Below are 24,681 nucleotides of genomic sequence, written 5' to 3' on the forward strand. Positions count from 1 at the left end.
ATACTGTCCACTGGCTATTCCTACGGCAAGTTCTAGTGAAATATGAGTTCGGTCCCAAATTTAGAGCCTAGGTGGTACTGCTATACACAGACACGGTGGCCCGAGTGAGGTTGGATGGAGAATTATCCTCAGAATTTCCTATTGAGAGGGTTACGTGCAGGGGATGCCCGCTATCCCCACTAATATTCGCCCTTGTGCTGGAACCACTTGCATGCATTATACACTCCCACATCTTACAGGCTTCCTGGAAAAGAAGAATACCCTGGGAGATGAATAAATCTACGCCAACGATATCTTGCTATATGTCACAAACCCACAACAGACGCTCCCCGGGCTCTTCCAGATATTTGACACATATGAGGCACACGCAGGCTACAAGTCAACTGGAACATATCTAACTTATACCCAGCGGGTAGACACTTTGACCTACAAGATGTTCCGGGGCAGTTCCGGGTGGATTGTCGGGGGTTCCCCCTACTTCGGTATATACATGAGCATAAACAGGGACGATAGTTAAGAGAACAACATACGTAGAGTCTTGATAGGATTCCACAACGACGTAGCAAGTTGGAGAACATTGCCACTGATGCTTTTGGGCAAGGCTGCACTGTATAAAATGATAACTCTGCCAAATCTCCTGTATATACTTCAAAATACCTACTACAAGGTCCCAGAAGACTTATTCGTCAAAATACAAGGGAAGGTTCAGGCGTTCCTCTTGACCGGAGGTCACCCAAGGGCGGCACTGCACACCCTGCAAAGGAATCAATACGGTGGGGGTATCACTCTGCCTGACATAAAAGCATATGACTGAGCAGCCCATTTAAATTTCATCAATGACTGGTGACATATGCCTGGAGACCACCCCACATATGCCCTTGAACTGGCCAAATTTCAAACCCACTCTTATATACACTATCTCTTTGGCAGGACAGGGGTGAAGAAGTTTCTGCCAGCAACACAGGTAGTTCTAGAAACCTGGAAAGGGTCAGATAGATGGATGAAATTACACGCACAAGTTACATGCGACCCCCCCGCCCCTTGTGGAAGGGTACATGCCTGAAGGAGTTCAGGAAATTGAAGGGCTTCAGGAACTGGGATACCCTTGGGATCTCTAAACGGGGGGACATCCTAAAGGGAGGGGCCATAATCCCTTTTAGCTCCTTTTGGAAACACTACAAATACCTCCAACTTCATTATGCCTGGGTGACAGAGGAACTTGACATTGACAATATATCAGAATATGCTTCTTTAGAAGGGAGGCTGCTGATGGGGAAAATTCCATAAAAAGCAGTGTCATTGACCTATAAAACAATTACCACAAATAGGCCAGACCCCTTAATGAAACTAAGAACACGCTGGGAATATGAAGTGGGAGACCTCGACGGCCTGGACTGGGATGCAGTCTTATGCACCCCAGGGGAGCCACTACTAAATCAATCCCTTGACTGATCCAAATCAAAGTTCTACATAGGGCCTATTATGACAGGGACCGGTTGCATGGCTGTGGAATAGCTGACTCCGCTAGTTGTCTTCGTTGTGGGGCAGAGAGAGGGTCATTCATACAAACACTATGGAATGCTCTAACATTCATAGATACTGGAAAAACACTGTAGAGGAACTAAATGGAGCATTGGGAGAAACAATACAAATGGACTCTAAATACATATTGTTGGTTATCCCCACTGATGTAGCTATCCCCAGAGCTAAGCTCGTCTTTAGTAACTTAGGCCTAGTAGTCGCCAAGCGAGATGTAGCCTCACACTGGGGCGCGCCTGGTTCCCCATGCTCAGAGACTGGAAAGCTGGGATGGACCCCTATATGACTGCTGAGAAAGTCAAATACAAAGCCAGAGGATGCCCAAGGAAATTCACTAAGATATGGGGTCACTGGCTGCGCTACTATGGAATTGGCCTGGGGGTGGCGAAGAGCAGCCTAGACACACATAGCTGAATACTGGTTGACAAACCTTGTACTAGCTTATCATCTGCCTGGTGCCCATTCATCGTATGTTTAAGGCCATATAACGTGTTGATGTATAATACAACTCACTGTGCACTTGCTCACATGTACCTATGTTATCTTTGGTATGCCTATATGTTTGTTGTGTTAACTACAGAAAACTCTAATACAAAAATTTTAATTAAAAAAATGAAACGTAATTTTTCAACTGTAATCATAGGAATGTGCTCTGCTGTCCCCTACAAGACACCTTCCTGGTGATTGTAGCAAAACGTAGGGGGTTGTAAATTACGTTGTTTAATGAATATTAATTGGTCAGGTCGTTCTGAGATACCTTATTTTGAGAAACCACCTATTAGCTCATAGGTCAGCTGGCAGAAAAACCTCCCCGTTGCAAAAGTCTATGCACAACTTGTGACCCCTTTATGTAACCATGAGTATAGTAAATGAGGCCCCTAGATGTTATCATTGACCTCAGCCTGTCCTTTGCACCTCATCTCTGCACCATTGCCAATATGGCGGTTCTGTCCCAGATGGAACAGACCCGACACCAGCGAGTGCATCGAGTGATTGTGGTCTGATCTGATTTCAGTTGTGAAAATGGTCAATCGAATAGTTTCCACATTAGCTGTTGAAGCTCGTATAGTATTGACACATTTCTGAAACATATCTGCTCTTGAATATAATCACAGGTTGCACGTAGAGCCTGCTCCCAGGGCCTTTACATGGCTAACAATAGTCATGTGAATTTAGTTCGGGGTCGTTTGCACTGCACAGTAGGCTTGTATAAGCCCCCTTTGATTGTACCTTAAAGTCTTCGAGATGTGATCATAGCGCGGGAATTTCTTTTTAAAAAGTATTTTCCCTCAGCCCTGGTTATGCCATGGACAGGTGGTTGCTGCGTGGTGGTAACTATCACAGGGCGTTGTACTCGCGGTCCCTGGACTCGTCCCTCACGGGGCCCACTGGGGTGGCGGTGCGTGTGTGGAAGGTGGCAACTGACTCGCTGGGCTGGAAGGATAGGCTCACCCTTGCTACCCCGCTGTTTGAATCTGAAAGATTGGGTAGGCTTTGGCATACAAAAGGTTTTGATAAATGGGACTTGATCGGCATCTCCAGGGTCGGAGATGTGCTGATTAAGGGGAGGGTGAAGTCCTTTGAAGAGTTGCAGAAGGAGTATGAGCTGGGGACATCCGAGTTTTTCCGCTATGTCCAGGTGCGTCATGCCCTCCGGTCAGTGCTCGTGGAGGGTGAGAAGGTGCCTGAGTCCTCTCCTTTGGAGGACCGGATCCTTGGTGGCCATATGCCTGAGAGCACGATCTCGCTCATCTACAAGAAATTGATAAATGTCCGGGCGGATATGCTTCTGGGGCTGCGTGACCAGTGGACTAGGGATGGACTCGAGTTGGATGACGAGGATTGGCAGTCTGCTGTTTCCTCTCCCAAGGAGGTTGCGATCCCGTCGCGTCTGAGGCTGGTGCAGCTCAAAATACTGCATCGAGTGTATGTGACGGGGCCAAGGCTGGTTCATATGGGATTCTCTGAGGAAGGCCTATGTAGGAGGGGATGTGGTATGGTGGGTACTTTCCTGCATATCATTTGGGAATGTGGTTTCATCACGGAATTCTGGAGGAGAGTCCATGCAGTGATGGGGGAGGTGACGGGCATTGCTATGCAGCCGGAAGCGCGGTGTTGTCTCCTGAATGTCTGGGGGCCCACTGATCACGATGAGGCACAGACCCAATGGGTGACTCTGGGTAACATGGTCGCTAAGAGAGATATCGCGCGATTGTGGGGCTCCGTGGGGCCCCCCACATTGACCGCGTGGAAAGAAAATATGGACTGGAGTATGCTCAGGGAAAAGACAGTATATTGCGCTAGAGGCCGCCCTCGGAAGTGGCACGCCATCTGGGAGCGGTGGAATCAATACAAGGGGGGAATATGTCTTGCCCCTGACTTGGATCCCCCCGAGGAACAGCTTTCTTCTTGACATTCTTTCCAGCTCAGTATATAAGATTTAATGGTTAATTGACTTCTTGGGCCTCTGCTGTCCCCCTTCTTCCTCTTATCACAGTACTGTGACTGTTAGATGATTGGGGTCCGGCCTCCCCTGGGGGGCTATCACCATGGGCATTCAGTGTTCTTGCCTTTCTGGGGTTTGTTGTGTGTTTGCGTTTATTTAAAAATGGAATCTTTTCACTGCTCCTTTAATGCAATGTGGACGCTTCTCTGTCCTTCTCTACCGAAGCTGCCGAACCTCCGGGTTGTCGGCTGAATAGCTGTGTCCAGACTCTTGAAGAAATAAAGGTTTTAAAAAAAAAAAAAAAAAAAAAAAAAAGTATTTTCCCGGATTAGGACATTTGGGTCTGGAGCATGGAGCTTGGCAAATAAATGCAATATACCAGAGACCACTACCCCTGGAATGGCCACACCAGCTGATTGTGCTCTCTTTAGATTTCTCCACTTTCACTTTGCAACCTACTCCATTTAAGCGATTGCGCTAGCACCAACCGCCCTATCAGGCATTCTTACAAGTAAAGAAATTGAGTTAAATACTTTGCCATCGTAAGAAAGAATAATATGGCAAAGTACAGCACACAGTTACGACACAGAAAATATGAAAGAACTGAAGAGTCCTAAACGAGTCTAAAGACCATGCTCGTCGATGTATACAAATGACCGGAGACACTAGGAAAGAGTCATGAATCGTCAGTCACAGGACCCCAGGAGGTCTCTGGAGAAGGTTCCCTGGGAGAAACCAATGTCGGCTGGGTGTGCAAGGGCAGTGCTCTAAGCAAAGCATTTTATATCTCCTTCAGGAACGAATAGGTCACAATCAAGAACCGGCAGTCGTCAACCAATGTTTTGAATACATTTTTGAGTAACTGCCATGATATTTTTATTGCTGGCAATTCGACAGATGAATCATATCATAATTATATTGTGTTCTGCTTCCCAAGGCCCAAAAAACACAAACCGATTAATAGTTATCTCAGGAACCTCATCGAGTTATCAACGTAAATAGAGATGCTGATATATCCGCTCCTGTAACAAACAAAGCAGGGAAACAATCCCCCAAACTCTTAAGCATTCCCACAAGCACTGGCGGTGGTTCGGAGTTTGCACACCCTATATCCCGATTACCAGAGCCGCACTACGAGTGGAAGCACTAGAAGTCACTTTTACAATATGCCCCACTGATGTAGCTATCCCTTATCCTTCATCTTATAGGAGATCATTGAAATAACTATTTGAAACCATGTCCATGTCAATGCAGGACCCAGACCATTCAAACTGGTAAAATAGTTCGAGCATCTGCAACTTTTGCATGTTGAATGGTTGCCTTTTGAAGCTGGCATCGACTCAATCAAATAAATAATAAGCACTAATATAATCTAGTTATTTATAAGTTGGCACAGAGCGTAAGATTGATGAAGTATTTGTGAGAAGAAGTGTTTGACTCATTGGAGTGGAGTGGAGTATCAGTTCATTCTGCTGGAACAGATCAGCTGTAGCGCTCGATTAATTTGATGGCCCTCATTTCAATGGCCATAAATACTAAAGCAGGATTGCTCCCGGTCACTCATCCGGTTTCCCATCACTATGGAACCTTTCGAGGCCAGCCTGTAGCAACATCACTCTCATAGGGGCCTCAGCTACATCGCCCATAGGTGGATAATATTAATATATCCTGGAGATGTTACACTATACATTTGAAACCCTGAATCTAATATCCTGCCCATACTTCATGATGTTATCAAATTTGACAGTTTCGCAGGAGTTACCATCAACTGACTGAAATCAGTTATATTACCAATCACCCCCACCACGAGCGCTTTTGACTGAGTATCCATTGAAGTTGTCGTTTGACACAGTCAAGCACCTAAGTATATGGATTAGAAGTGGTATATACCTAAGGGTCTAACAGAGTAGACCGGTACTATATTTGATTCATATTTGATCCAATGGTGTGCTGAAAGAGCCTCAGTTTTTTTGTTTAGTTGGTTGCACATTTGCTTGTGCTGACAACACCTGTATGTAGTAGTTGTTTGGGGCTGATCTAGCACCCGGTTGCTATAGAAAAGCTTAATAATTCAACTTTTTCACGCCTAATACTTACGGATTATACTGTGCTTAGTGAATGTGTGGATATTTCCCTGTGAGGGAACACTACTACCTATGTGTGTTTTTTGATGGATTAGAAGAAATATGGACGTTACTAGGAGGAAAAAGTATGGGAGGCTGATTGCACAGTTGGAGGCGCAGGTGCTAGCATGGTCTGTTTGGCTCTCTACAAGGTTGGCAGAATCGCTATAGCCAAAATAGTGGGGCGTCCCAAGTTCCTATACTTCTTTATCAACACCCCTATCCCACTTACTAGGTAGTTCCTTGATCGCATTCGATCTAATCTTAAAGCACTGGCTTGGGTAGGCTAACAGCCCGAGAGACACTCACACTGCCATCTGAATAGGGGAGATCTTCACCCGGATTTGAAGCTGTATTATTACTATGCGTAGGTCCATTTTGCACATTACTGGCAGTGCCCTGGACCAATCTAGCCGCACCCTGCTGTTGGGCCCCACTGCGCTGTTCCTTGGCTCCTAAACGCTGATCTCTGCTCATCTGTGAAGCATCAGAGATTGGAGTCATCTTCGCCTCTGAACATAACATGACTACTTATATTCAAACGAAATGCCAATTGTGCGTGACCTTGAATTACCATTCACAGCTGATAAGGGGCGTGTCTTCAGCTGTGACGCTTGCAACTAAATACACTCGGAGATTTATACCCGGATGGGCAATTCATTACACTACAGCCTATTACAGACGATACTCACTCCACTCCCCTTAATGCCTTCCTGTATCATCGACTTAGGGCTACATGCAGGGAATTAAACTTTATCTTTTCCAATTGCTTTTCTTGCCTGTATGTGCTCAGAGTACTCCCAGGGACTCCCTCCTCTAAGAAACTGGTCACCCGCTTGTACACCACTACGCAACTCAAGCACCCTGTCTGCATCCTGAAAGCGGGAACCAGATGGCTGACGGACCTAGACCCTTTACCAATGGAGGACCAAATGGAGGTACTACTGCACCCAGACTGGTACTACTGCACCCAGACTGGCGCAGCCTCACCTAATTATAGGTTACGCCTTATCCATATTAAAATTTCTTCATTGAATGTAGCACACACACAGCCAACTATACGGCATGGGTTTGGCAGACAGTTCATGCTGTTTGTGTCATGCAGCTTATGATGCTGATTTCATGCACATAGCTTTGGGTTGCCCTCAGGTAGCTGTGTTGTGGACATCTGTGTTTAATATAATTAAACAAATCAATGACTATCGCCCTCTATGAGTCCCACTGGGGGCAATATATGGATATGTCAAAAAAGTACTGGTTGGTGTTAGATGCTTTATGGCCATCTTCCTCTTACTGGCCAACGTTAGGTGGCAATGCATTGGATTGGGCACAACGTTTTTGTCCTCAGGGTAAAAGCTGAATACATGATGCTGATTACTGACAGGGAGAACTTGAGGCATATTGGGAGCTGATGCAGGTCAAGTCTAGTCCCAAGAACATACGGGGTCCGGTCACAATTTCGTAACGTTAAGGCCGGAGAGGGAATCCGTGGCTAGGGAAGTAGGATTTGAAGGGAGCAAAATCCCACTTATGCCTGTTTAGCTGTGTTTGTGATTTGCGATGTCTGTTTGACGCGACCTGCCGTGTTTATTGCAAGCATCACACTTACTTGTTGACCAACAATGCACTACTGGACACTGCCTCTCATTTTTTCCGGTAACATGACTGATATGGCCTGCCTGGGGAAATAAAATGCGCAGCTGAATGAAAATGTATCGAAGTACACTACTATGCATCTATTTGTGTATCGCCGCTATTGCCCTACTATTGCCTATAAACGTTACCTTGCTTTGTATTTTGACGTTATTTATTCAATAAAATCATATAAACAAAAACAAAGTATTCAATAGAAGAACATCTGTAAATACGTAAATTAATCCACTGAAGCCTGAGCATGTAATGGTATGTATTTTGTATACCCTCATTCTCTCCTAGTGATCTTTACCACATTTAGACATACAGTCTGCATCATCTGCTAGCACAAGACTCAGTGTCCTTGAGAAACAGTGTCTGAATTGTTAGATTGCCTAACAACTGGCCACTTGGGCAACGCACATGTAAATAAATAGGTGCCCCTTAAAGTCCATTTGGAAATGGAGCTCAATTTAATTGACTTCTCAGTACCTTACCTAAGACTGTTGAGATCAAGATCATCCGTGTCAAATTCGAGAAGAGGCTGAGGAGTGTCGCTGGGGCCATGCGACTGCAGGACTGAAGAGCTGGATGAAATCACTGTTGTCTGCCCCGAAGGATGGATAGTCTTGAACTGAAATTGAGGGCCCATCCACAGCCGTCGGTGAGGACCAGTGTGTGTCACTATTTCAACCTAGAAGCAATGAACAAAAAATGACATGAAATACCAACGCTTCAAAATTGTCTAAGGTCACAACAGCAGGGCAAGCAGAACCCCAGAGTGTGGTTAATTGTGGTATTAAAGCGATGGCATACTTTTCATAGAATAAAGAGCACAGTTCGAAAATATTACACACAGCAAAGAGTTCATTTTTACTGAATGGCATGTAGGACAGCTATTTTTCTTAATTTATTTGGGGGAGGTAATGTGCAAGGATTGTAAAGTAGTTTAGGAAGCCTGAAATGAAGAGTCGTCGAGGAGACTGTTATCCTGTTTTTAATCCTTTCTTCCTCTATCCCTTAAAGCAATAAACACAAGGTTATTACATGTACAAATCTAACACACCTATTCCCCCTTACAAAACAGCCACACATCAACAAAAGGCTACACTGAACACGCAAAAATTAAAAAAAAACTGCACACACAGCGAAAAACGACCACCAGACAAAAGCCACTCACTATACAAAATCTACAAATTTGCAAGGAGGCCTCCTGTCACAATTAGCTTGCTTGACCCTTGAAGCAACACTCTCGAATGGATCCATTCCGCCTGGAATATCAAACAGAGCCCTTCTTTCCCAGCACTCACATCTAGCCACCCTTCTGACGTTTCAGACCATGCCATCTTGAGTGACCACATTATTGACCTTGACAACTTTCATAGACTTACCAAATCTGGGCTAACTTTTGGTCAAAACTCCAGGCTTGCAAATCCTGACCCAATCTGCCACCATGTTCTTTCTTGAACCACAAGGGACACAACTTTGATACAGGATCCCTACCTTTAAGCAGTTTAAACGGAATAACTTCTGTGGTGGTATGAGAAGTAATCCTGCAGTTTGTCCTTCCATTCTCATTCAAAATCACATGCCCACAAAATGCTCTCATTCAACACATGGTTGAACCGTTCCACCTGTCCATTTTCCCGAAGGTTCGTATAACGTGGTTATGTTATGTTATGTTATAACAACTTATAGAGCGCTCTAATACCCGAAGGTGTCCTGGCGCTGTAGCAGAAAGTCTGGAGAGGCAATGAACAACTAAAACCAGAGGCGCAGAGAAAGTCTAGAATGAGAACAGCCAGGTCTTTAGACCTTTTCTAAAAGAGAGGAGATCAGTAGTGGACCTGAGAAATAAAGGGAGTTCGTTCCAGGCGTGGCCGGCTTTGCGAACAAAGCTCCTCCCGCCCCAGTTTGCCTTTTTGGCCCTAGTTACTACCGCCAGTTTGGCATCGCTAGAGCGAAGAGTTCTCCCAGGAATGTACCACTGGAAACGATTTCTAAGGTCCAGAGGTCCGGTTCCGTGAAGTGATTTATGAGCTATACAGAGGGACTTAAAAAGAACCCGATGTTTCATGGGTAGCCAGTGCAATTCTCGTAGTCCTTTGCTAACGGACACAAATTTAGGAGTGTTCGTTAGCAGCCTGGCTGCCGCGTTCTGTGCCATCTGGAGTCTGTTAAGATGTTTATTGTGAACCATAAGAAAAAGGTTGTTTAAGTAGTCCAGATGGGACAGAGCTAGGGTGGACACAACAGATCTAAAGCTGTCGGTGGTCAAATAAGGCTTTATTTTCCTCAACGTCCTAATGGTTAGAAGCGGTACAAAAGGGGGTGGTGATGGACGGAGCATCAGAACCAATCAAACACTCACACCCAGTCAACAGATCTGGGTTTGATCCATCACCGTTCTTTAGCCCACTCTGCCACCCCAGTTCAGACATGGCCATATGCAAATCAGTCTGACCCTGTGCCTCATGGGAACAGTCCAGCCCGAACTGCCAAGCCATGCCTTCCCTGGACCGGAAACAAGCTTCCTAGGACCAGTTTCTGGCATTTCAGACATCTTCAGCCAGGCTTGCTTGAATCCAGTGGCAAAGTGAGCAAGGGACTCACGTCTGAGCATACCCTGCCAACTTATGGCGAACAAAGCGGTACAAAAGGGGGTGGTGATGGACGGAGCATCAGAACCAATCAAACACTCACACCCAGTCAACAGATCTGGGTTTGATCCATCACCGTTCTTTAGCCCACTCTGCCACCCCAGTTCAGACATGGCCATATGCAAATCAGTCTGACCCTGTGCCTCATGGGAACAGTCCAGCCCGAACTGCCAAGCCATGCCTTCCCTGGACCGGAAACAAGCTTCCTAGGACCGGTTTCTGGCATTTCAGCCGTCTTCAGCCAGGCTTGCTTGAATCCAGTGGCAAAGTGAGCAAGGGACTCACGTCTGAGCATACCCTGCCAACTTATGGCGAACAAAGCGGTACAAAAGGGGGTGGTGATGGACGGAGCATCAGAACCAATCAAACACTCACACCCAATCAACAGATCTGGGTTTGATCCATCACCGTTCTTTAGCCCACTCTGCCACCCCAGTTCAGACATGGCCATATGCAAATCAGTCTGACCCTGTGCCTCATGGGAACAGTCCAGCCCGAACTGCCAAGCCATGCCTTCCCTGGACCGGAAACAAGCTTCCTAGGACCAGTTTCTGGCATTTCAGACATCTTCAGCCAGGCTTGCTTGAATCCAGTGGCAAAGTGAGCAAGGGACTCACGTCTGAGCATACCCTGCCAACTTATGGCGAACAAAGCGGTACAAAATTGTACCGCTTTGTTCGCCATAAGTTGCCCATGTCCACGTTTTGGGTTCTGTTGGACAAGAAGGACTTAAGGAGGGCAAGGGCAGTGCCCTGAATGCCGACCTTGGAGAGTCGATCTGTTAAGACAACATGGTGAACCGTATCGAAAGCCGCCGACAGGTCCAGTAAGATCAAGATAGCTGAACCTCCCTGGTCGACGGCTTCCCTAATCTCTTCCGTGGCTTTCAACAGGGCCGATTCCGTGCTATGCCCGGCCCGGAACCCGTATTGGGAGTGGTCCAACAGAGTGTTGGTGTCCAGAAAAAGACTGAGTTGCGAATTCATCGCCTTCTCCAGTATTTTGGCCGGTAAGGGGAGACGGGAAATAGGTCTGTAGCTGTTGGGGTCTTTCGGATCGAGATTGTTTTTTTTTTAAGAGAGGTAGGATCGAGGCGGTTTTCCAGGACAAGGGGTATTGCCCAGAAGCCAAAATCTGATTGAGAAGTGGAGTGAGAGTGTTGGCGATAGTATTTGGGGCCATTTTGATTATAGAGGCAGGGCAAGGGTCTTTCGGGGAACCAGAATTACAGCCCAGCAACAGATTGACCACCACCTGATTAGACAGGGGCGTGAAATTATCAAAGGTGGGGAGGTTATTAGACAGTATCACGTCGGTGCTAATATCAGCGGGGGGTCCTGAGGGCATGTTGAAAGAGGAAAAGATGGCATCAACCTTAGCCAGGAAGAATTGTGCAAGAGTATTGCAGAAGTCATAACTACTGTCCGGGGTGGGTTTGGGGGGAGCAAGAAGGGCAGTAACAGTTTAAAAAAGTTCTTTAGCAGAAGATTTGGGTTCGATGATTTTCTTGCAAAAGAAGGCCTTTTTCTCAGTAAGCAGCGAGTTTTTATAGTCTAGGAGGCAGGATCTGTACCGGTCTTTGTTGATGGAGTTATAGCCGTTCCTCCATAATCGCTCCAAACGTTTACATTCTGTTTTCAGCTTTTGAAGACTCTGCGAGAACCAAGGGGCAGAAGGGGTTCTACGTTTGGGGATGCGCCATTTGACCGGTGCGAGACGGCAGCAAGCTGATTTAATCCAGTCAGTATAGGCTGCAGAAGCATCCTCTATATTAGGCGTTGGGTCCGGGGCGGAGTTAGTCAATGCTTCATTAAGGTTGGATGAATTGATATTTTTCCAGGCCCTAATGGCTAACCCGTCCCTAAGATTTTGGAGAACTTGCGGAGGGGTAGACTGGGCAATCTCAAAGAGAATAGCCGAATGGTCGGTCCAAGGTAAGGACAAGGTACCCGTGATTGACAAACAGGGTGAGTTAGTAAAAATCCCATCCAGGGTATGGCCGGCCCTGTGAGTGGGACCAGATACTAGTTGGTGAAGATCAACGGCACTCAATGAGTGAACCAGTCGAGCCGTTTCAGGGTCCGAGGGATCATTTAAGTGAAAATTAAAATCGCCTAAGGCGGTGAAGGATTTGGCGCAGAGGCCATCTTCCAGCAATAGGCCTATTGAGTCGAGAAAGGCCACTTTGGAGCCTGGGGGACGGTAAATGAGCATCACTTTAAGTGAATCATGAGGGCCAAACCGCACATTAATAGAAAGTGCTTCACAAGAGCTGTTAGACACGTCCTCAAAAGTGGGGCTGAGGCTTTTGTGGTAGATCACTGCCAGGCCTCCCCCTCTTCTCAGAGGGCGGTCCAGACTATAGCTAAGAAAGTCAGGTGGGGCGGCTTCAACCAAACCTGGTCGCGACGCATTGTCTGTCCAGGATTCGGTAATAAAGGCCATCTTAACATCCTGATCTTCAATCAGGATGGAGCATTCTTGGCTTTGCTTCACTAGCGACCGGGCATTCACCAAGAGGCATTTGAAAAGAGACGCCTTCATAGGTGGCTCGGTTCCTAAGCAGCCATGAGAAAGGATTTTGATAGGTGCAGCTAGAATTAAAGGAAGTTCACCAGAACAGTTACCACATAAATGGGGCAACGTGTCAACTGGTATCGAGGGGGAGAATCTAGGGCAAGGTGAGATGTCGGTAGCAGGGTTGAGTCGTAGGAGAGTCTCCTTTGCGAAAGAGATGTGTTTTCCTGGCGTGGAGGCAGGGTTCATCGCCCTGAGCCCGGCACGAGCGCGGATGAGCGCGGACGGGCGCAGACGGGCTAGCCTTGGGCGCGCCTTCGGCGCGCCATCAGCTCGCCCGCTGCGCGGTCGCTTCAGGGCGTATTTATGTAGCATGAGCGACTATAGCGCGACTAGAGCGCTAACTCAATGATGGCCGCCGCTCACCGGGTCCGAAGCGGTAGAGACCGGCGAACCAGGCTTCAGCAGCGTCCTCAAGGTAGGATATTCATCATACAGTACAGTTTTGCAAATGATGCAGATTATTTTAAAAAGATTAAAAGAGGCCAAAACAGCAATGTGCAAAATAGCAAAGTAAACGTTCTACCAGTATGCAAATACCGTGAACTTCACAGCCAGCCACTAGCACCAAGCAGTCTGTTCTCACACGCACCTGGAGGGTATTGAACACAACCCTCCAGGCAATCACTGCTGCGCGGTCGCTTCAGGGCGTGTTTATGTAGCATGAGCGACTATAGCGCGACTAGAGCGCTAACTCAATGATGGCCGCCGCTCACCGGGTCCGAAGCGGTAGAGACCGGCGAACAGGCTTCAGCAGCGACCTCAAGGTAGGATATTCACCATACAGTACAGTTTTGCAAATGATGCAGATTATTTTAAAAAGATTAAAAGAGGCCAAAACAGCAATGTGCAAAATAGCAAAGTAAACGTTCTACCAGTGTGCAAATACCGTGAACTTCACAGCCAGCCACTAGCACCAAGCAGTCTGTTCTCACACGCACCTGGAGGGTATTGAACACAACCCTCCAGGCAGTCACGTGGTGGTGACATAGCGGATGTTGCAGTACTTAAGAAACTTTCCATCTCATGTGACCTTAACTGCACACCATTGTCAGTGATAAGAAACTCAGGGTAGTCTTCCAGACTAAACAGCTCCTTGAAGAACTCAATTACTGCCACAGTGGTAACTTGAGAAATAAGTTTTACTTCCGGCCACTTAGAGTTGTAAGCCACTAGAACCACAGCATATCTACACTCATGGGGTAACTAATTAAAAGGAGTATAAATGTCAAAACCTACCTTCTGCCACAGAAACCCCAGCCACTCAATGGGACACAAAGGCACCGGAACCACTCTAAGCATCTTTTCACTATTTGCATATACTTCACGCTCTTGTACAAACCTGTCCTCCAGTCTATCAAGCCCTGGCCACCAAAACGATGTCCTTGACCACCCTCTTCATGTATGAAATTTCCAAATGTCCCTCACGGACTAAAGAGTTGGGGCCCGATTTATATCTTGGCAGATCAGGTCCCACTGTCACTTTTTCTACGGTTTTCCTGCCCGCCGACATGGCCCGCCATGATTTAGATGTTGGAGATCCATAGGTGAAAGACCGCTACAGCGGGACCTCAGCCATGAGTCCCACCGAGCTGATTACAATGTGCTTTTCCATCGAAGCAACTGTGGCGGGAATCCCTCCTACTTAGAGTAAGTGGACTCAAAGGAAATGAGGTAAAAACGTACCTTTTTTCCTGCTTCCCGCTTCTGTTTCTGTCTTGTACACTATAGCCCAGGTCCCTCCTTTGCTGCTCCGATTCCACCATGAGGCCAAACGACTCAGTTGTTGCCTGGATCTAAGGTAAGCTAGTTGTACAATTGTCCTACTATGAATCGTGTGTTGACAACTGCTGTAGCCTTGTGGATTTCTGCACTGCTTTTACATGCAATATTTTTCTTGGGTGCAATGCAGTAGTGTTTATTTTCCTACTTATCAAGGTAAACTGAACACACCTGCATTGACAATTAAAAAAATAATTGTTGTTGTGATGCTAGGGGGGTGTTGTGCTAGTGTTGCCTGAAGGTGGGCATTCAATAGTGTGTGCATGCAATGTGTAACACAAAGGCACATAACACATTGCCTACATATGCCTTTGAAGCAAACATGACACACGTATATTGACACATGTATAAGTTGTACTTACCAGTCTACACACCACCATGGCCTCACTCCGTCACGACTTTGCCAATCGGAAACTGCCAGCACAACGTGAACATCTAAATCAGCTCGGCGCAAACCTGTAGGCCTGATGGCGACGGAGTACTGTTAGCCTACAGAGAAGACCACTGCTGCGGCTGTCTCCTGTCTATTGCCGCAACATCTAAAATACAGCAGTCAGACCGCATTCAACTCGGCTAAATACTTGGAATCGCCGCAGCGGCAGGACAGCAGTAGTTCTGTTAAGATCTAAATCAGGCCCAGAATGCGATCTTGCAACCCAACAGGTGATGTGCACTTTCGATCCTTAAATAACATCCCTCCTTCTACTTCCAATTCCACAGAAACTTTCCAGTAAGGGAATAATTCAGCTGAAATCTCCTTTCTTCTCGGCCACCCTTCCTTTACGAATTCCCAAAATATTTTGAATAACACATCACCTTTTACAGCAATCTTCCACATTTCCTCATGCACACCTTCAAATTCTTTGGATATCTCACCTGCTATGCTGGCTATTACCTCTGAATCTCCTGCCTCACCAACTTTTTCTTTATTGTCTCATGGTAGCCTTGACAAACAGTCAGCAATGACATTGCTTTTTGCAGGCACATGTTCCACTTTGAAATTCTACTTCTGGAATCTGGATATCAACCTTGCAATGCATGCAGTGGCATTACACCTCGTCTCCCCACCAGGAGACAACACTCCAACCAGCGGTTTGTGATATGTCTTTAAGATGAAATGAGAGCCCACATACATAATTGCGGAAATGTTCCACCACCCACACGCATGCAAGCAACTCTTTTTCTATTACCGCATACCTTCTTTCAGCATCGTTCAGGGTGAAAGAAGCAAACATCACAATCCATTCTTCACTACCACACTCCTGTGACAACACACTTCCCACATCATAAAGACTAGCAACTACTGTAGTTATGCATTCTCGGTTTACACAAAAGGGTTTAAGTGTAGGTGCTCCCACAATCTCTGATGTAAATAATTCAAAAGCTTGCTGTTGTCTCTCTGACCACAAGAACTCCACATTTCTCCTGGTCAGCTCTTTTAACAGTTCAATTTTAGTTGCAAAGTCTCTGATGAACTTACTATAGTATTCACAGAGACCTGCAAATGAAAGCAACTTTGCCTTATTGCCCGGTGCAGGTGCGTTGACAATGGCATTCACCAATGACTTTTTGGGACCAACCCCTTCCTTAGGCAAAGTATGTCATAGATATTCCGCAGACACTCGAAATAACTAACACTTGCCCTCTTTCAATGTCAACCCTTGCTACTTTCCAACACTCAACATACTTCTTTCAAGTGCTCGAAGTGTTCTTGCTTGTTTTTGGAGAAAATCAGAATGTCATCCTGGAAGCACTTAACATAGGCTTCCGTGCCTTTGAAACATCGCCCTCTGAAACACAGATGCCGCATATGCAAGGCCAAACTGCATCCTCTTAAACTGGAACAAGCCTTGTGGAGTAACAATAGCAGTCAAACATGTGGAATCCTCACTCAACTCGATGTGATGGTAGGCTGATTGTAAGTTGAGTGCAGAAAACACAGCTGTACCTTCCAACATATTCACTACTTCGTGAACGTTTGAAAATGGGTGGCAGTCAACCATAATGTTAGTATTGAGCGCTCTACGGTCAACACAAACTCAAAGTTTTAAATTGCCTTGCGTACCAAAACTATGGTAAACACCCTTTCAGAAGATCCCAAATGAACAAGTTAATTACCTTCCGTAAAGATATATCTGTAAGAAACATCAGTAGTGATAGATTCCTTACCTTAGAATTACCCCCAGGCGTCAGACTGGATCTGGAAAGTTTTTGTCAGCAGTACCCCTGCGCATCGGTAAGTGGCGTTGTGCAGTTCCGCGTCCGTCGTTGGCGTTGTGGTCGCCTAGATGTCGTTGCGGACGCTACTTAGACACCGCCCACGCGCGCGGACGTCAGTTCTGTACACGACTTTCCACGCCAGGAACGTAGAGCCATGCAAGATTCTGACAACCGGTGCATTGAAACTAGGGCCATGAAAGGGATGACCTTAACCCTAGAAATCAGTTTGCAGAACGGGGAGGATGGGTGGGGCGGTAAGGCATCTATCACTACTAAAGTTTCTTACAGATCTATCGTTACCGAAGGTAATTAACTTGTTCATCTGAAAGAATCACATAGTGATAGATTCCTTACCTTAGAATAGATACCCCAGCAATACCAACCCGGGTGGTGGGTCTGCGAACCAAGATCACACCAGGAAGTCCCGGAGAACAGAACGGCCAAAGAAGCCATCTCTCCGGACTTGGCTGTCCAGGCAATAATGCTTAGTAAACGTGTGCAGCGAGGCCCACGTGGCTGCCTGACAGATGTCTGGCAGGAGGACACCTCATCCCAATGCAGTAGTGGCTGCAGTTCCTCTAGTGGAATGAGCACACAGCCCCACCGGAGGCTCTTTTTTAGCCAAACAGTAACATGCTTTGATACACAAGATGACCCAGCAGGAGATAGTCCACTTGTGTACCGCCCGACCTTTCTTGGTGCACACGTAGACAACAAAGAGCTGGTCATCCACCCGGAACTGTTGTGTGCGGTTGAGATAAAATGAGAGCGCACTTTTTGGGTCCAGACGGTGGAGCCTCTCTTCCTCTCTGGAAGGATGCGGAGGCGGAAAGAAGGTGGGCAAGGTAATGGTCTGCCCAATGTGAAAGGCTGCAACAACTTTTGGCAAAAAGGGAGGATGGGGCCTGAGCACAACCTTGTCTAAATGGACCGACAGAAAGGGAGATTTACAAGTAAGAGCCTGGAGCTCACTCACCCGCCTAGCGGCGGTGATAGCAACCAGGAAGGCAGTCTTCAAGTTCAAGAGACGAAGAGGACAGTTGTGAAGGGGCTCAAAAGGAGCACACATAAGATAAGTAAGAACCAGATTCAAGTCCCACTGTGGCATCACAAACGGAATAGGAGGGAAAAGGTGTGTAATGCCTTTGAGAAATCTATTTACAACCGGGGACTTGAAAAGAGAGGGCTGATCAGGAAGCCTGAGAAAGGCCGAAATGGCAGAAAGATAACCTTTGATAGTGCCCAGAGCAGAGCCCTGCCGGGCCAAAGAAAGAAAGAACAAAAGGACCTCAAAAAGAGGGGCAGAAAGGGGTTCCACAGCCTTCGCTGTGCACCATGCCACAAATTTCTTCCACCTGCAGGCGTATACCACTTTAGTGGAGGGACGTCTGGCTGCCAGAATGACATCAGAAACTTCAGAAGGCAAGTCGAAAGGAATCAACTGCCACCGCTCAATCTCCACGCAAAGAGGTGGAGGCTGGACGGGTTCGAGTGGAACACCGTCCCCTGCTGCTGCGACAGAAGATCCTCCCGAAGAGGCAGTCAGATCGGAGGATTGATGCTCATACTGAGTAGCTCGGGATACCATACCCTTCGAGCCCAGCCCTGGGCCACAAAAATGACGTGTGCCCGGTCGCGCCTGATCTTCTTCAGCACTCTGAGCAGAAGAGGTATAGGCGGAAAGGCATACAACAGACCGCAACTCCACTCGCGACAGAAAGCGTCGCCGAGTGAGTGCCGCCTTGGAAATTCCAACATGCAGAACTGATGACATTGAGCGTTCTCTTCGGTGGCAAATAAATCTAACCAAGGCTCTCCCCACTGCTTAAAGAGACCTTGCGCCACCTCAGAGTGGAGACGCCATTCGTGATCCAGCATGCACCTGCGGCTGAGTTTGTCCGCCCTGGCAGTCAGAGAACCTGCCAGGTGTTGAACCACCAGGAAAACGCCCTGATGTTCCAGCAATGTCCAGAGGCGCAGAGCCTCCTGACATAGGGTCCACGACCCCACCCCACCTTGCTTGTTGCAGTACCACATGGCAGTGGTGTTGTCTGTGAACACATGCACTACTCTCCCCTTGATAGAGGGAAGGAATGCCTTGAGTGCAAGACGGATTGCCCGAAGCTCCAGAAGGTTGATATGGAGCTTGGACTCCGCCGGAGACCAGAGGCCTCTGATCTCTGCCTCTCCCATGTGGCCGCCCCATCCCAGGAGGGACGCGTACGTCACCACTGTAAACTTCGGTTGGGGAAGGGAGAGGGATCTGCTGTCAACCCAATGTCGGTTTGTGAGCCGCAACTGTCGTGCAGTGCCCTCGGAGATCTGGACGTGATCGGACAGGTTTCCCTGTGCCCACTGGAACTTCAGGTCCCACTGCAGAGCCCGCATTTGCCATCTGGCATGATCGATCAGCAGGATGCAGGAGGCCATGAGGCCCAGCAGCCTCAGGGTCACCCTGACCGAAACCCGGGACAAGGGCTGACAGATCGTAATCAAAGCCAGAATATCCCGGACTCGCTGTTCCGGAGGATAGACCTGAAACTGCGCCGTGTCCAGAACCGCTCCGATGAAGAGGAGCTTTTGAGAGGGAATCAGGTGCGACTTCGGCACGTTGATGGAGAACCCCAGCAAATGCAGGAGGTTGGCCGTAGTCTGGAGGTGGGAGACGACTGTCTGGGGCGAGCCCGCCTTCAACAGCCAATCGTCGAGATAGGGGAAGACTGAAACCCCTGATCTGCGCAGATGAGCTGCGACCACCGCCATCACTTTCGTAAACACCTGAGGGGCGCTGGTAAGGCCAAAAGGAAGCACGTTGAACTGAAAGTGCTCGTGGCCTACCGTGAACAGCAAGTAGCGTCGGTGGGCCCGCAGGACTGGGATGTGGAAGTAAGCATCCTGCAAGTCCAGCGCTACCATTCAGTCTTGCGGATCGAGAGCAGACAAGACCTGGGCCAAAGTGAGCATCTTAAACTTCTCCTTGCGGAAGAAGCGATTGACGTTCAGGAGGTCTAAGATAGGACACAGGCCCTTGTCCTTCTTTGGTTCCAGAAAGTAGTGGGAATAACCACTACAACCTACTTCTGGAATCGGAACGTGCTCGATGGCCCCCTTGACCAAGAGGGCCGAAACTTCCTGCTGAAGAAGTACCAAGTGATCCCCCGACATGCGGTGGTACTGTGGTGGTATGACTGGAGGAGTAGTCTTGAAGGGGAGGGAGTAGCCCCTTAGGACTATCTCTAAAACCCACCTGTCCGATATGATGGTGCACCTGTGGGGGAGGTGACGTCAAAGCCTGCCGCCCACTGGCGTTTGATGGGCCTGAAAGTTCGGACTAGGAAGGTTTGGAGGCAGTGGTGGCCGGGGTGGAGGCAGACTGACCCACCTGCTGACCCCTTGGTCCGCCAAGGCGGAACCCGCGTCCGAGTTGAGATTGTTGCTGCGCAGGGTTGTGGCTCTGCTGCAAATGCTGCGGGGTGCCCCTTTCGGTGCCACGAAAGCAGCGAAAAGCAGAAGGCGGAGTAGGGTGGACTGCGGAGAGCCTCAAGGACTTGGCCGTAGCTCGTGGGTCCTTAAACCGCGCTAATGCGCTGTTTGTTTTGTTGCCGAAGAGGTGACGGCCATCAAAGGGCATGTCCATAAGTGTGCTTCGGACATCCCCTGAAAATCCAGTTGTCCTCAACCAGGCATGGCGTCTGACCGCCACCGTCGTTGCAATCGACCTGCCCAGTGAGTCGGCGGTGTCTAGGCCACAACGAATCATGTACTTAGCTGCGTCTCTCCCCTCTGCAACAGCCTGGGAGAGAGCTGTCCGGGCCTCCTCCGGACACTGAGGCAGCACTTGCACCACCGAATCCCACAGAGAGTGGGAGTAACGGCCCAAGAGGCAAGCGGTGTTCATGGACCGCAGCACAGAACTGGCAGAAGAAAAAATCTTCTTTCCGAACTGATCCAGTTTCTTGGATTCCCTATACGGTGGTGCGGAAGGGAAGGCGGTTGGGGAAGCAGAGCCTTGGACAACCAAGCTCTCGGGGTGGGGTGTTGGGAGAGGAAAATGGGGTCACCCGGAGCCAGGCAAAGGCGTTGGGCCACATACTTATCCACAGGAGCCGCTGTGGTGGGCCTGGACCAGGTGCCCAAAAGAACGTCGGAAAGAGCTTCATTGAAGGGGAGCAGCGGCTCCGCCGAAGTAGCTGCCGGCTGAGGCACTTCTGTCAGGAGGTTAGTCCTGACGGCCACAGTAGGGAGCAAGAGGTGTAGAGCCTCGGCCGCCCTACGCAACACCACAGAATAACTAGCGCCCTCCTCCGTAACCATGGTAGAAGGAGACAGCATGCCATGGTCTGGTGAGGTATCCAGACCACTGGCTTCCCCCAACTCCTCTGCCCAATCCTGTTCAGACTTGCAATCAGCTGCGAGAGGGTCCTCAGATCCCTCCCAGTCCTCTCCGTCTTCCTTAGGCCATTCTACAGGCCTAAAAAAAAGCGCAGGGACATGGGGATAGAAATCCCAGAGCAACGTCAAGAACGGCATCGATCGATGCGGTCCCGACACCGCGTACCTTTGGGGCTGAAACCAGGGCCGATGTCGTCCCGAGGAGCGGGCGACGTCGGAAGTGGTGCCGGTGGGGTCGATGTCAGTGGAGGTGTTACGAGGTCAACCTGCGTCGACCCGGATCCAGGCCTGGATCAATGGGGGTCCTGCGGCACTGGGGCCGGCAGAGGCACCGGAGCTGCCGGCGATGGAACGCGAGTACCCACAGTCGGGACCGCGGGGCCCGAAGGCGCACCAGCGGGACCCAACAGCTCAAAGAGGCAAGCCACGGCCGACAGGAACTCCTGTATCTGGGCCGGAGTTGCTGACGGACCCGGAAAGGGCGGGTAGGCCGGCGGCGTCACCACAGGCTCCGCCGGAGCCGAACGGGAGGAACCACCCGCTCCCTCAGCCGAGTCGCGTGACTGGTGAGGGGAAGTCGGAGAACGATGACGTTTCTTCGACTTCTTGTGCTTCACCTTACCTGACCCCGAGTGCGAAGACTTGTATCTCGAAGATCGATGATGATGACTCCGCGCACGGTCCCTCGACCTCCCACGGGACCAGGACCTCGAACAGCGCGGAGCCGACTGTCGGGCCACCAGCAGCCATGGCCCGGCAGTCGGGGCACAACTTGGGGTCGTGGTCGCGCCCCAAGCAGAAAAGACACACTCGATGTGGGTCCATCACCGACATCATGCGGTGACAGTCCTCACAGGAGTCGAAGACTCGATGAAAAAATAGAGACAAAAAGCCTCAAAAAGTCAGTCAAAAATGATGGGGGGTACCTGCTCTTCCCGGATCTGAGCTGGTGTGGAAAAAGGAAGAACCAACGTCAGCGTGCATGGGCGCTTTTAGGCGTCTAAGTAGCGCCAGCGACATCATCTCGGCGACTACGACGCCAACAACGAACGTGGAGCCGCAGGACGTCACCTACCGACGCGCAGGGCTTCTGCTGAAGAAAACCTTTTGGATCCAGTCTGACGCCTGGGGGTAATTCTAAGGTAAGGAATCTATCACTATGTGTTTCTTTCAGATCTTCAATGATACCTTCACTCAACATTTCATCCAGAATACTCTTGAGTTTTTCTGGAAACGGACTGGAACCGCACAGAGGTCAGACCCCTACTCAAGAAGCCCTCAGCAGATCCCATGGACCTCAAGAACTACCGACCCATCTCCCTCCTCCCCTACGCGGGCCAAGTCACAGAGAAGACCGTTAATGTCCAACTAACAAAATTCATCGAAGAAAATTCCATCCTTGACCCCTCCCAATCCGGATTCCGCAGCAACCACATCATCGAGACCACCCTACTCGCCACCACAGATGACATTCGCACCCTCCTCGGCCAAGGACACACCGCTGCCCTGATCCTACACAACGTCTCTGCAGCGTTCAACATTGTCTCCCAGCACACACTCACCATCAGACTCCATGACGCCGGCATACAGGGAACCGCAGTCGACTGGCTCCGCTCCTTCCTCACCGGCAGAACCCAAAGAATCAGACTGCCACCCTTCCTCTCCGAACCCACGGAAATCAAATGCGGAGTACCCCAAGGATCATCACTCAGCCCCATGCTCTTCAACATCTACATGGCCCCCCTCGCCGCCATCGTCAGACAGCACGGACTCAGCATAATATCCTACGCCGATGACACCCAGCTCCTCCTCTTCCCTCACCAAAAAACCCATCACCACCAGACTCAACTTCCAGGAAGGAATGAAGGACGTCACATCCTGTATGAGCAGCAGGTGCCTGAAGCTCAACTCGGAGAATACAGAGGTTCTTGTCCTCGGACCCTCACCCTCTGCATGGGACAACATCCACAACCATGGGATAACTACCACAGTATAGCCTTTCATTTCAATGGCAGGCCAATCAAAACTTTGAGCCACAAAATCTGACTCTTTAAAGTAATTTTGAGTCATGGCATCACTAAACATTTCCACAAAATTTTGCTCAGAGATTATTGTCCGAGACCCTGAATCCGCCATGAGTTCCAGATATATGTTAAGAATCTGAACTCTGCACTTAGGAGGTTTGCTAACCTTCATCTCCCCCTCCTGAGAGTTCAAGAATAAAACTAACCCCTTTTACCTCTCACTGTCTCCACCACATGCACACTTTACACAAGATACTTCCCTCACCCATGCCGCCCTACCGTTGAATGGAATAATACCTTTCTTCTTCTCACCCTTTCGCAAGGGCAAAAAATATCTCTTCCATCCACATTTAATGCATTCCTTTCCAATGGCAGGACAGTGAGGTGGCGAAAACAAATGTCTCAAACTACCACACCTATAACAAGTAAGCGTTTTGTCATACTTATTTCCTGCGTGTCCACTTTGACATACTGAATTATCCCCAACTACACACACTTAATCAATCATCTTCACACTCTCTGCAGCACTATCTTGCACAGACTTCATCCATTTCTCCGACTACTCAATGGCTTTAGCGGTGGTAAGGGCTTCCTGTAACTTTGGGGCTCCCATTACCCATAACTGTTCTTGTACCTTCTTATTTTTAACATTCACAATTATCCGGTACCTCATCATTTTATCAGTAATAGCTCCAAAGTTACAGTGTATTGAAAGCCCTCTCAAGGCTGTAAGAAAGTCACCAAACAATTCCCCTTCACACTGAGCTCTGATGTAAAACTTGAACCTGTTCAATGCAAAACTAGAAGAAGGTTTAAACCTATGTTCCATTCATAACAAAGCCTCCTAAAACACATTTATATCTCCTTCTCCTATGGAGGAACTTGTGGCAACATTTTAAACGTCAATTGGCTCTCCAAGCCTAAGCAGTAGAGTAAAATATTCTATTTCCTTTCCGCTCCCGACATAACCCCATCAATTGCTTTCATATATGTGAGGAACTCCTCTTTCCATCTTGCCCAAGGTATGGGAGGATCCCCCTTGTGTAGTAAGAATTTCACAGGAGATTTAAATTGCATTATTATGCAAGAAATATGGAGTATAACCAGACGCAAACACCTAAAATTCACCTTGTATAAGAGTATGTGTGGATAACAGCCTTCAAATATATTGCACAAAATTCAAAACAGTAGAATTATACTTCAAAAACAGAGAGTTAACTAAACAATATGGTGAACATACATCGGCGCGATGTACAAAATGTCAAAGCCATGCACAAGGATGTGGC

The 24,681-nt window shown here is 48.4% G+C and overlaps 1 protein-coding gene across 4 annotated transcripts in view; it reads right to left on the reverse strand.

Moving 5' to 3' along the window:
- The window catches only part of BCAS3 (BCAS3 microtubule associated cell migration factor), a 3,636,180-nt gene that overhangs the window by 1,200,149 nt on the left and 2,411,350 nt on the right, over positions 1–24,681 (reverse strand). For all 4 annotated transcript variants that reach the window (XM_085649432.1, XM_085649434.1, XM_085649433.1 and 1 more), the window contains exon 21: positions 8,238–8,434. In XM_085649432.1, the coding sequence (XP_085505558.1) occupies positions 8,238–8,434 (197 nt within the window). The remainder of the gene's footprint in view (positions 1–8,237; positions 8,435–24,681) is intronic.

This window comes from Triturus cristatus, chromosome 3_2 (genome assembly GCF_964204655.1).
Source record: "Triturus cristatus chromosome 3_2, aTriCri1.1, whole genome shotgun sequence".
NCBI classification, from domain to species: domain Eukaryota; kingdom Metazoa; phylum Chordata; class Amphibia; order Caudata; family Salamandridae; genus Triturus; species Triturus cristatus.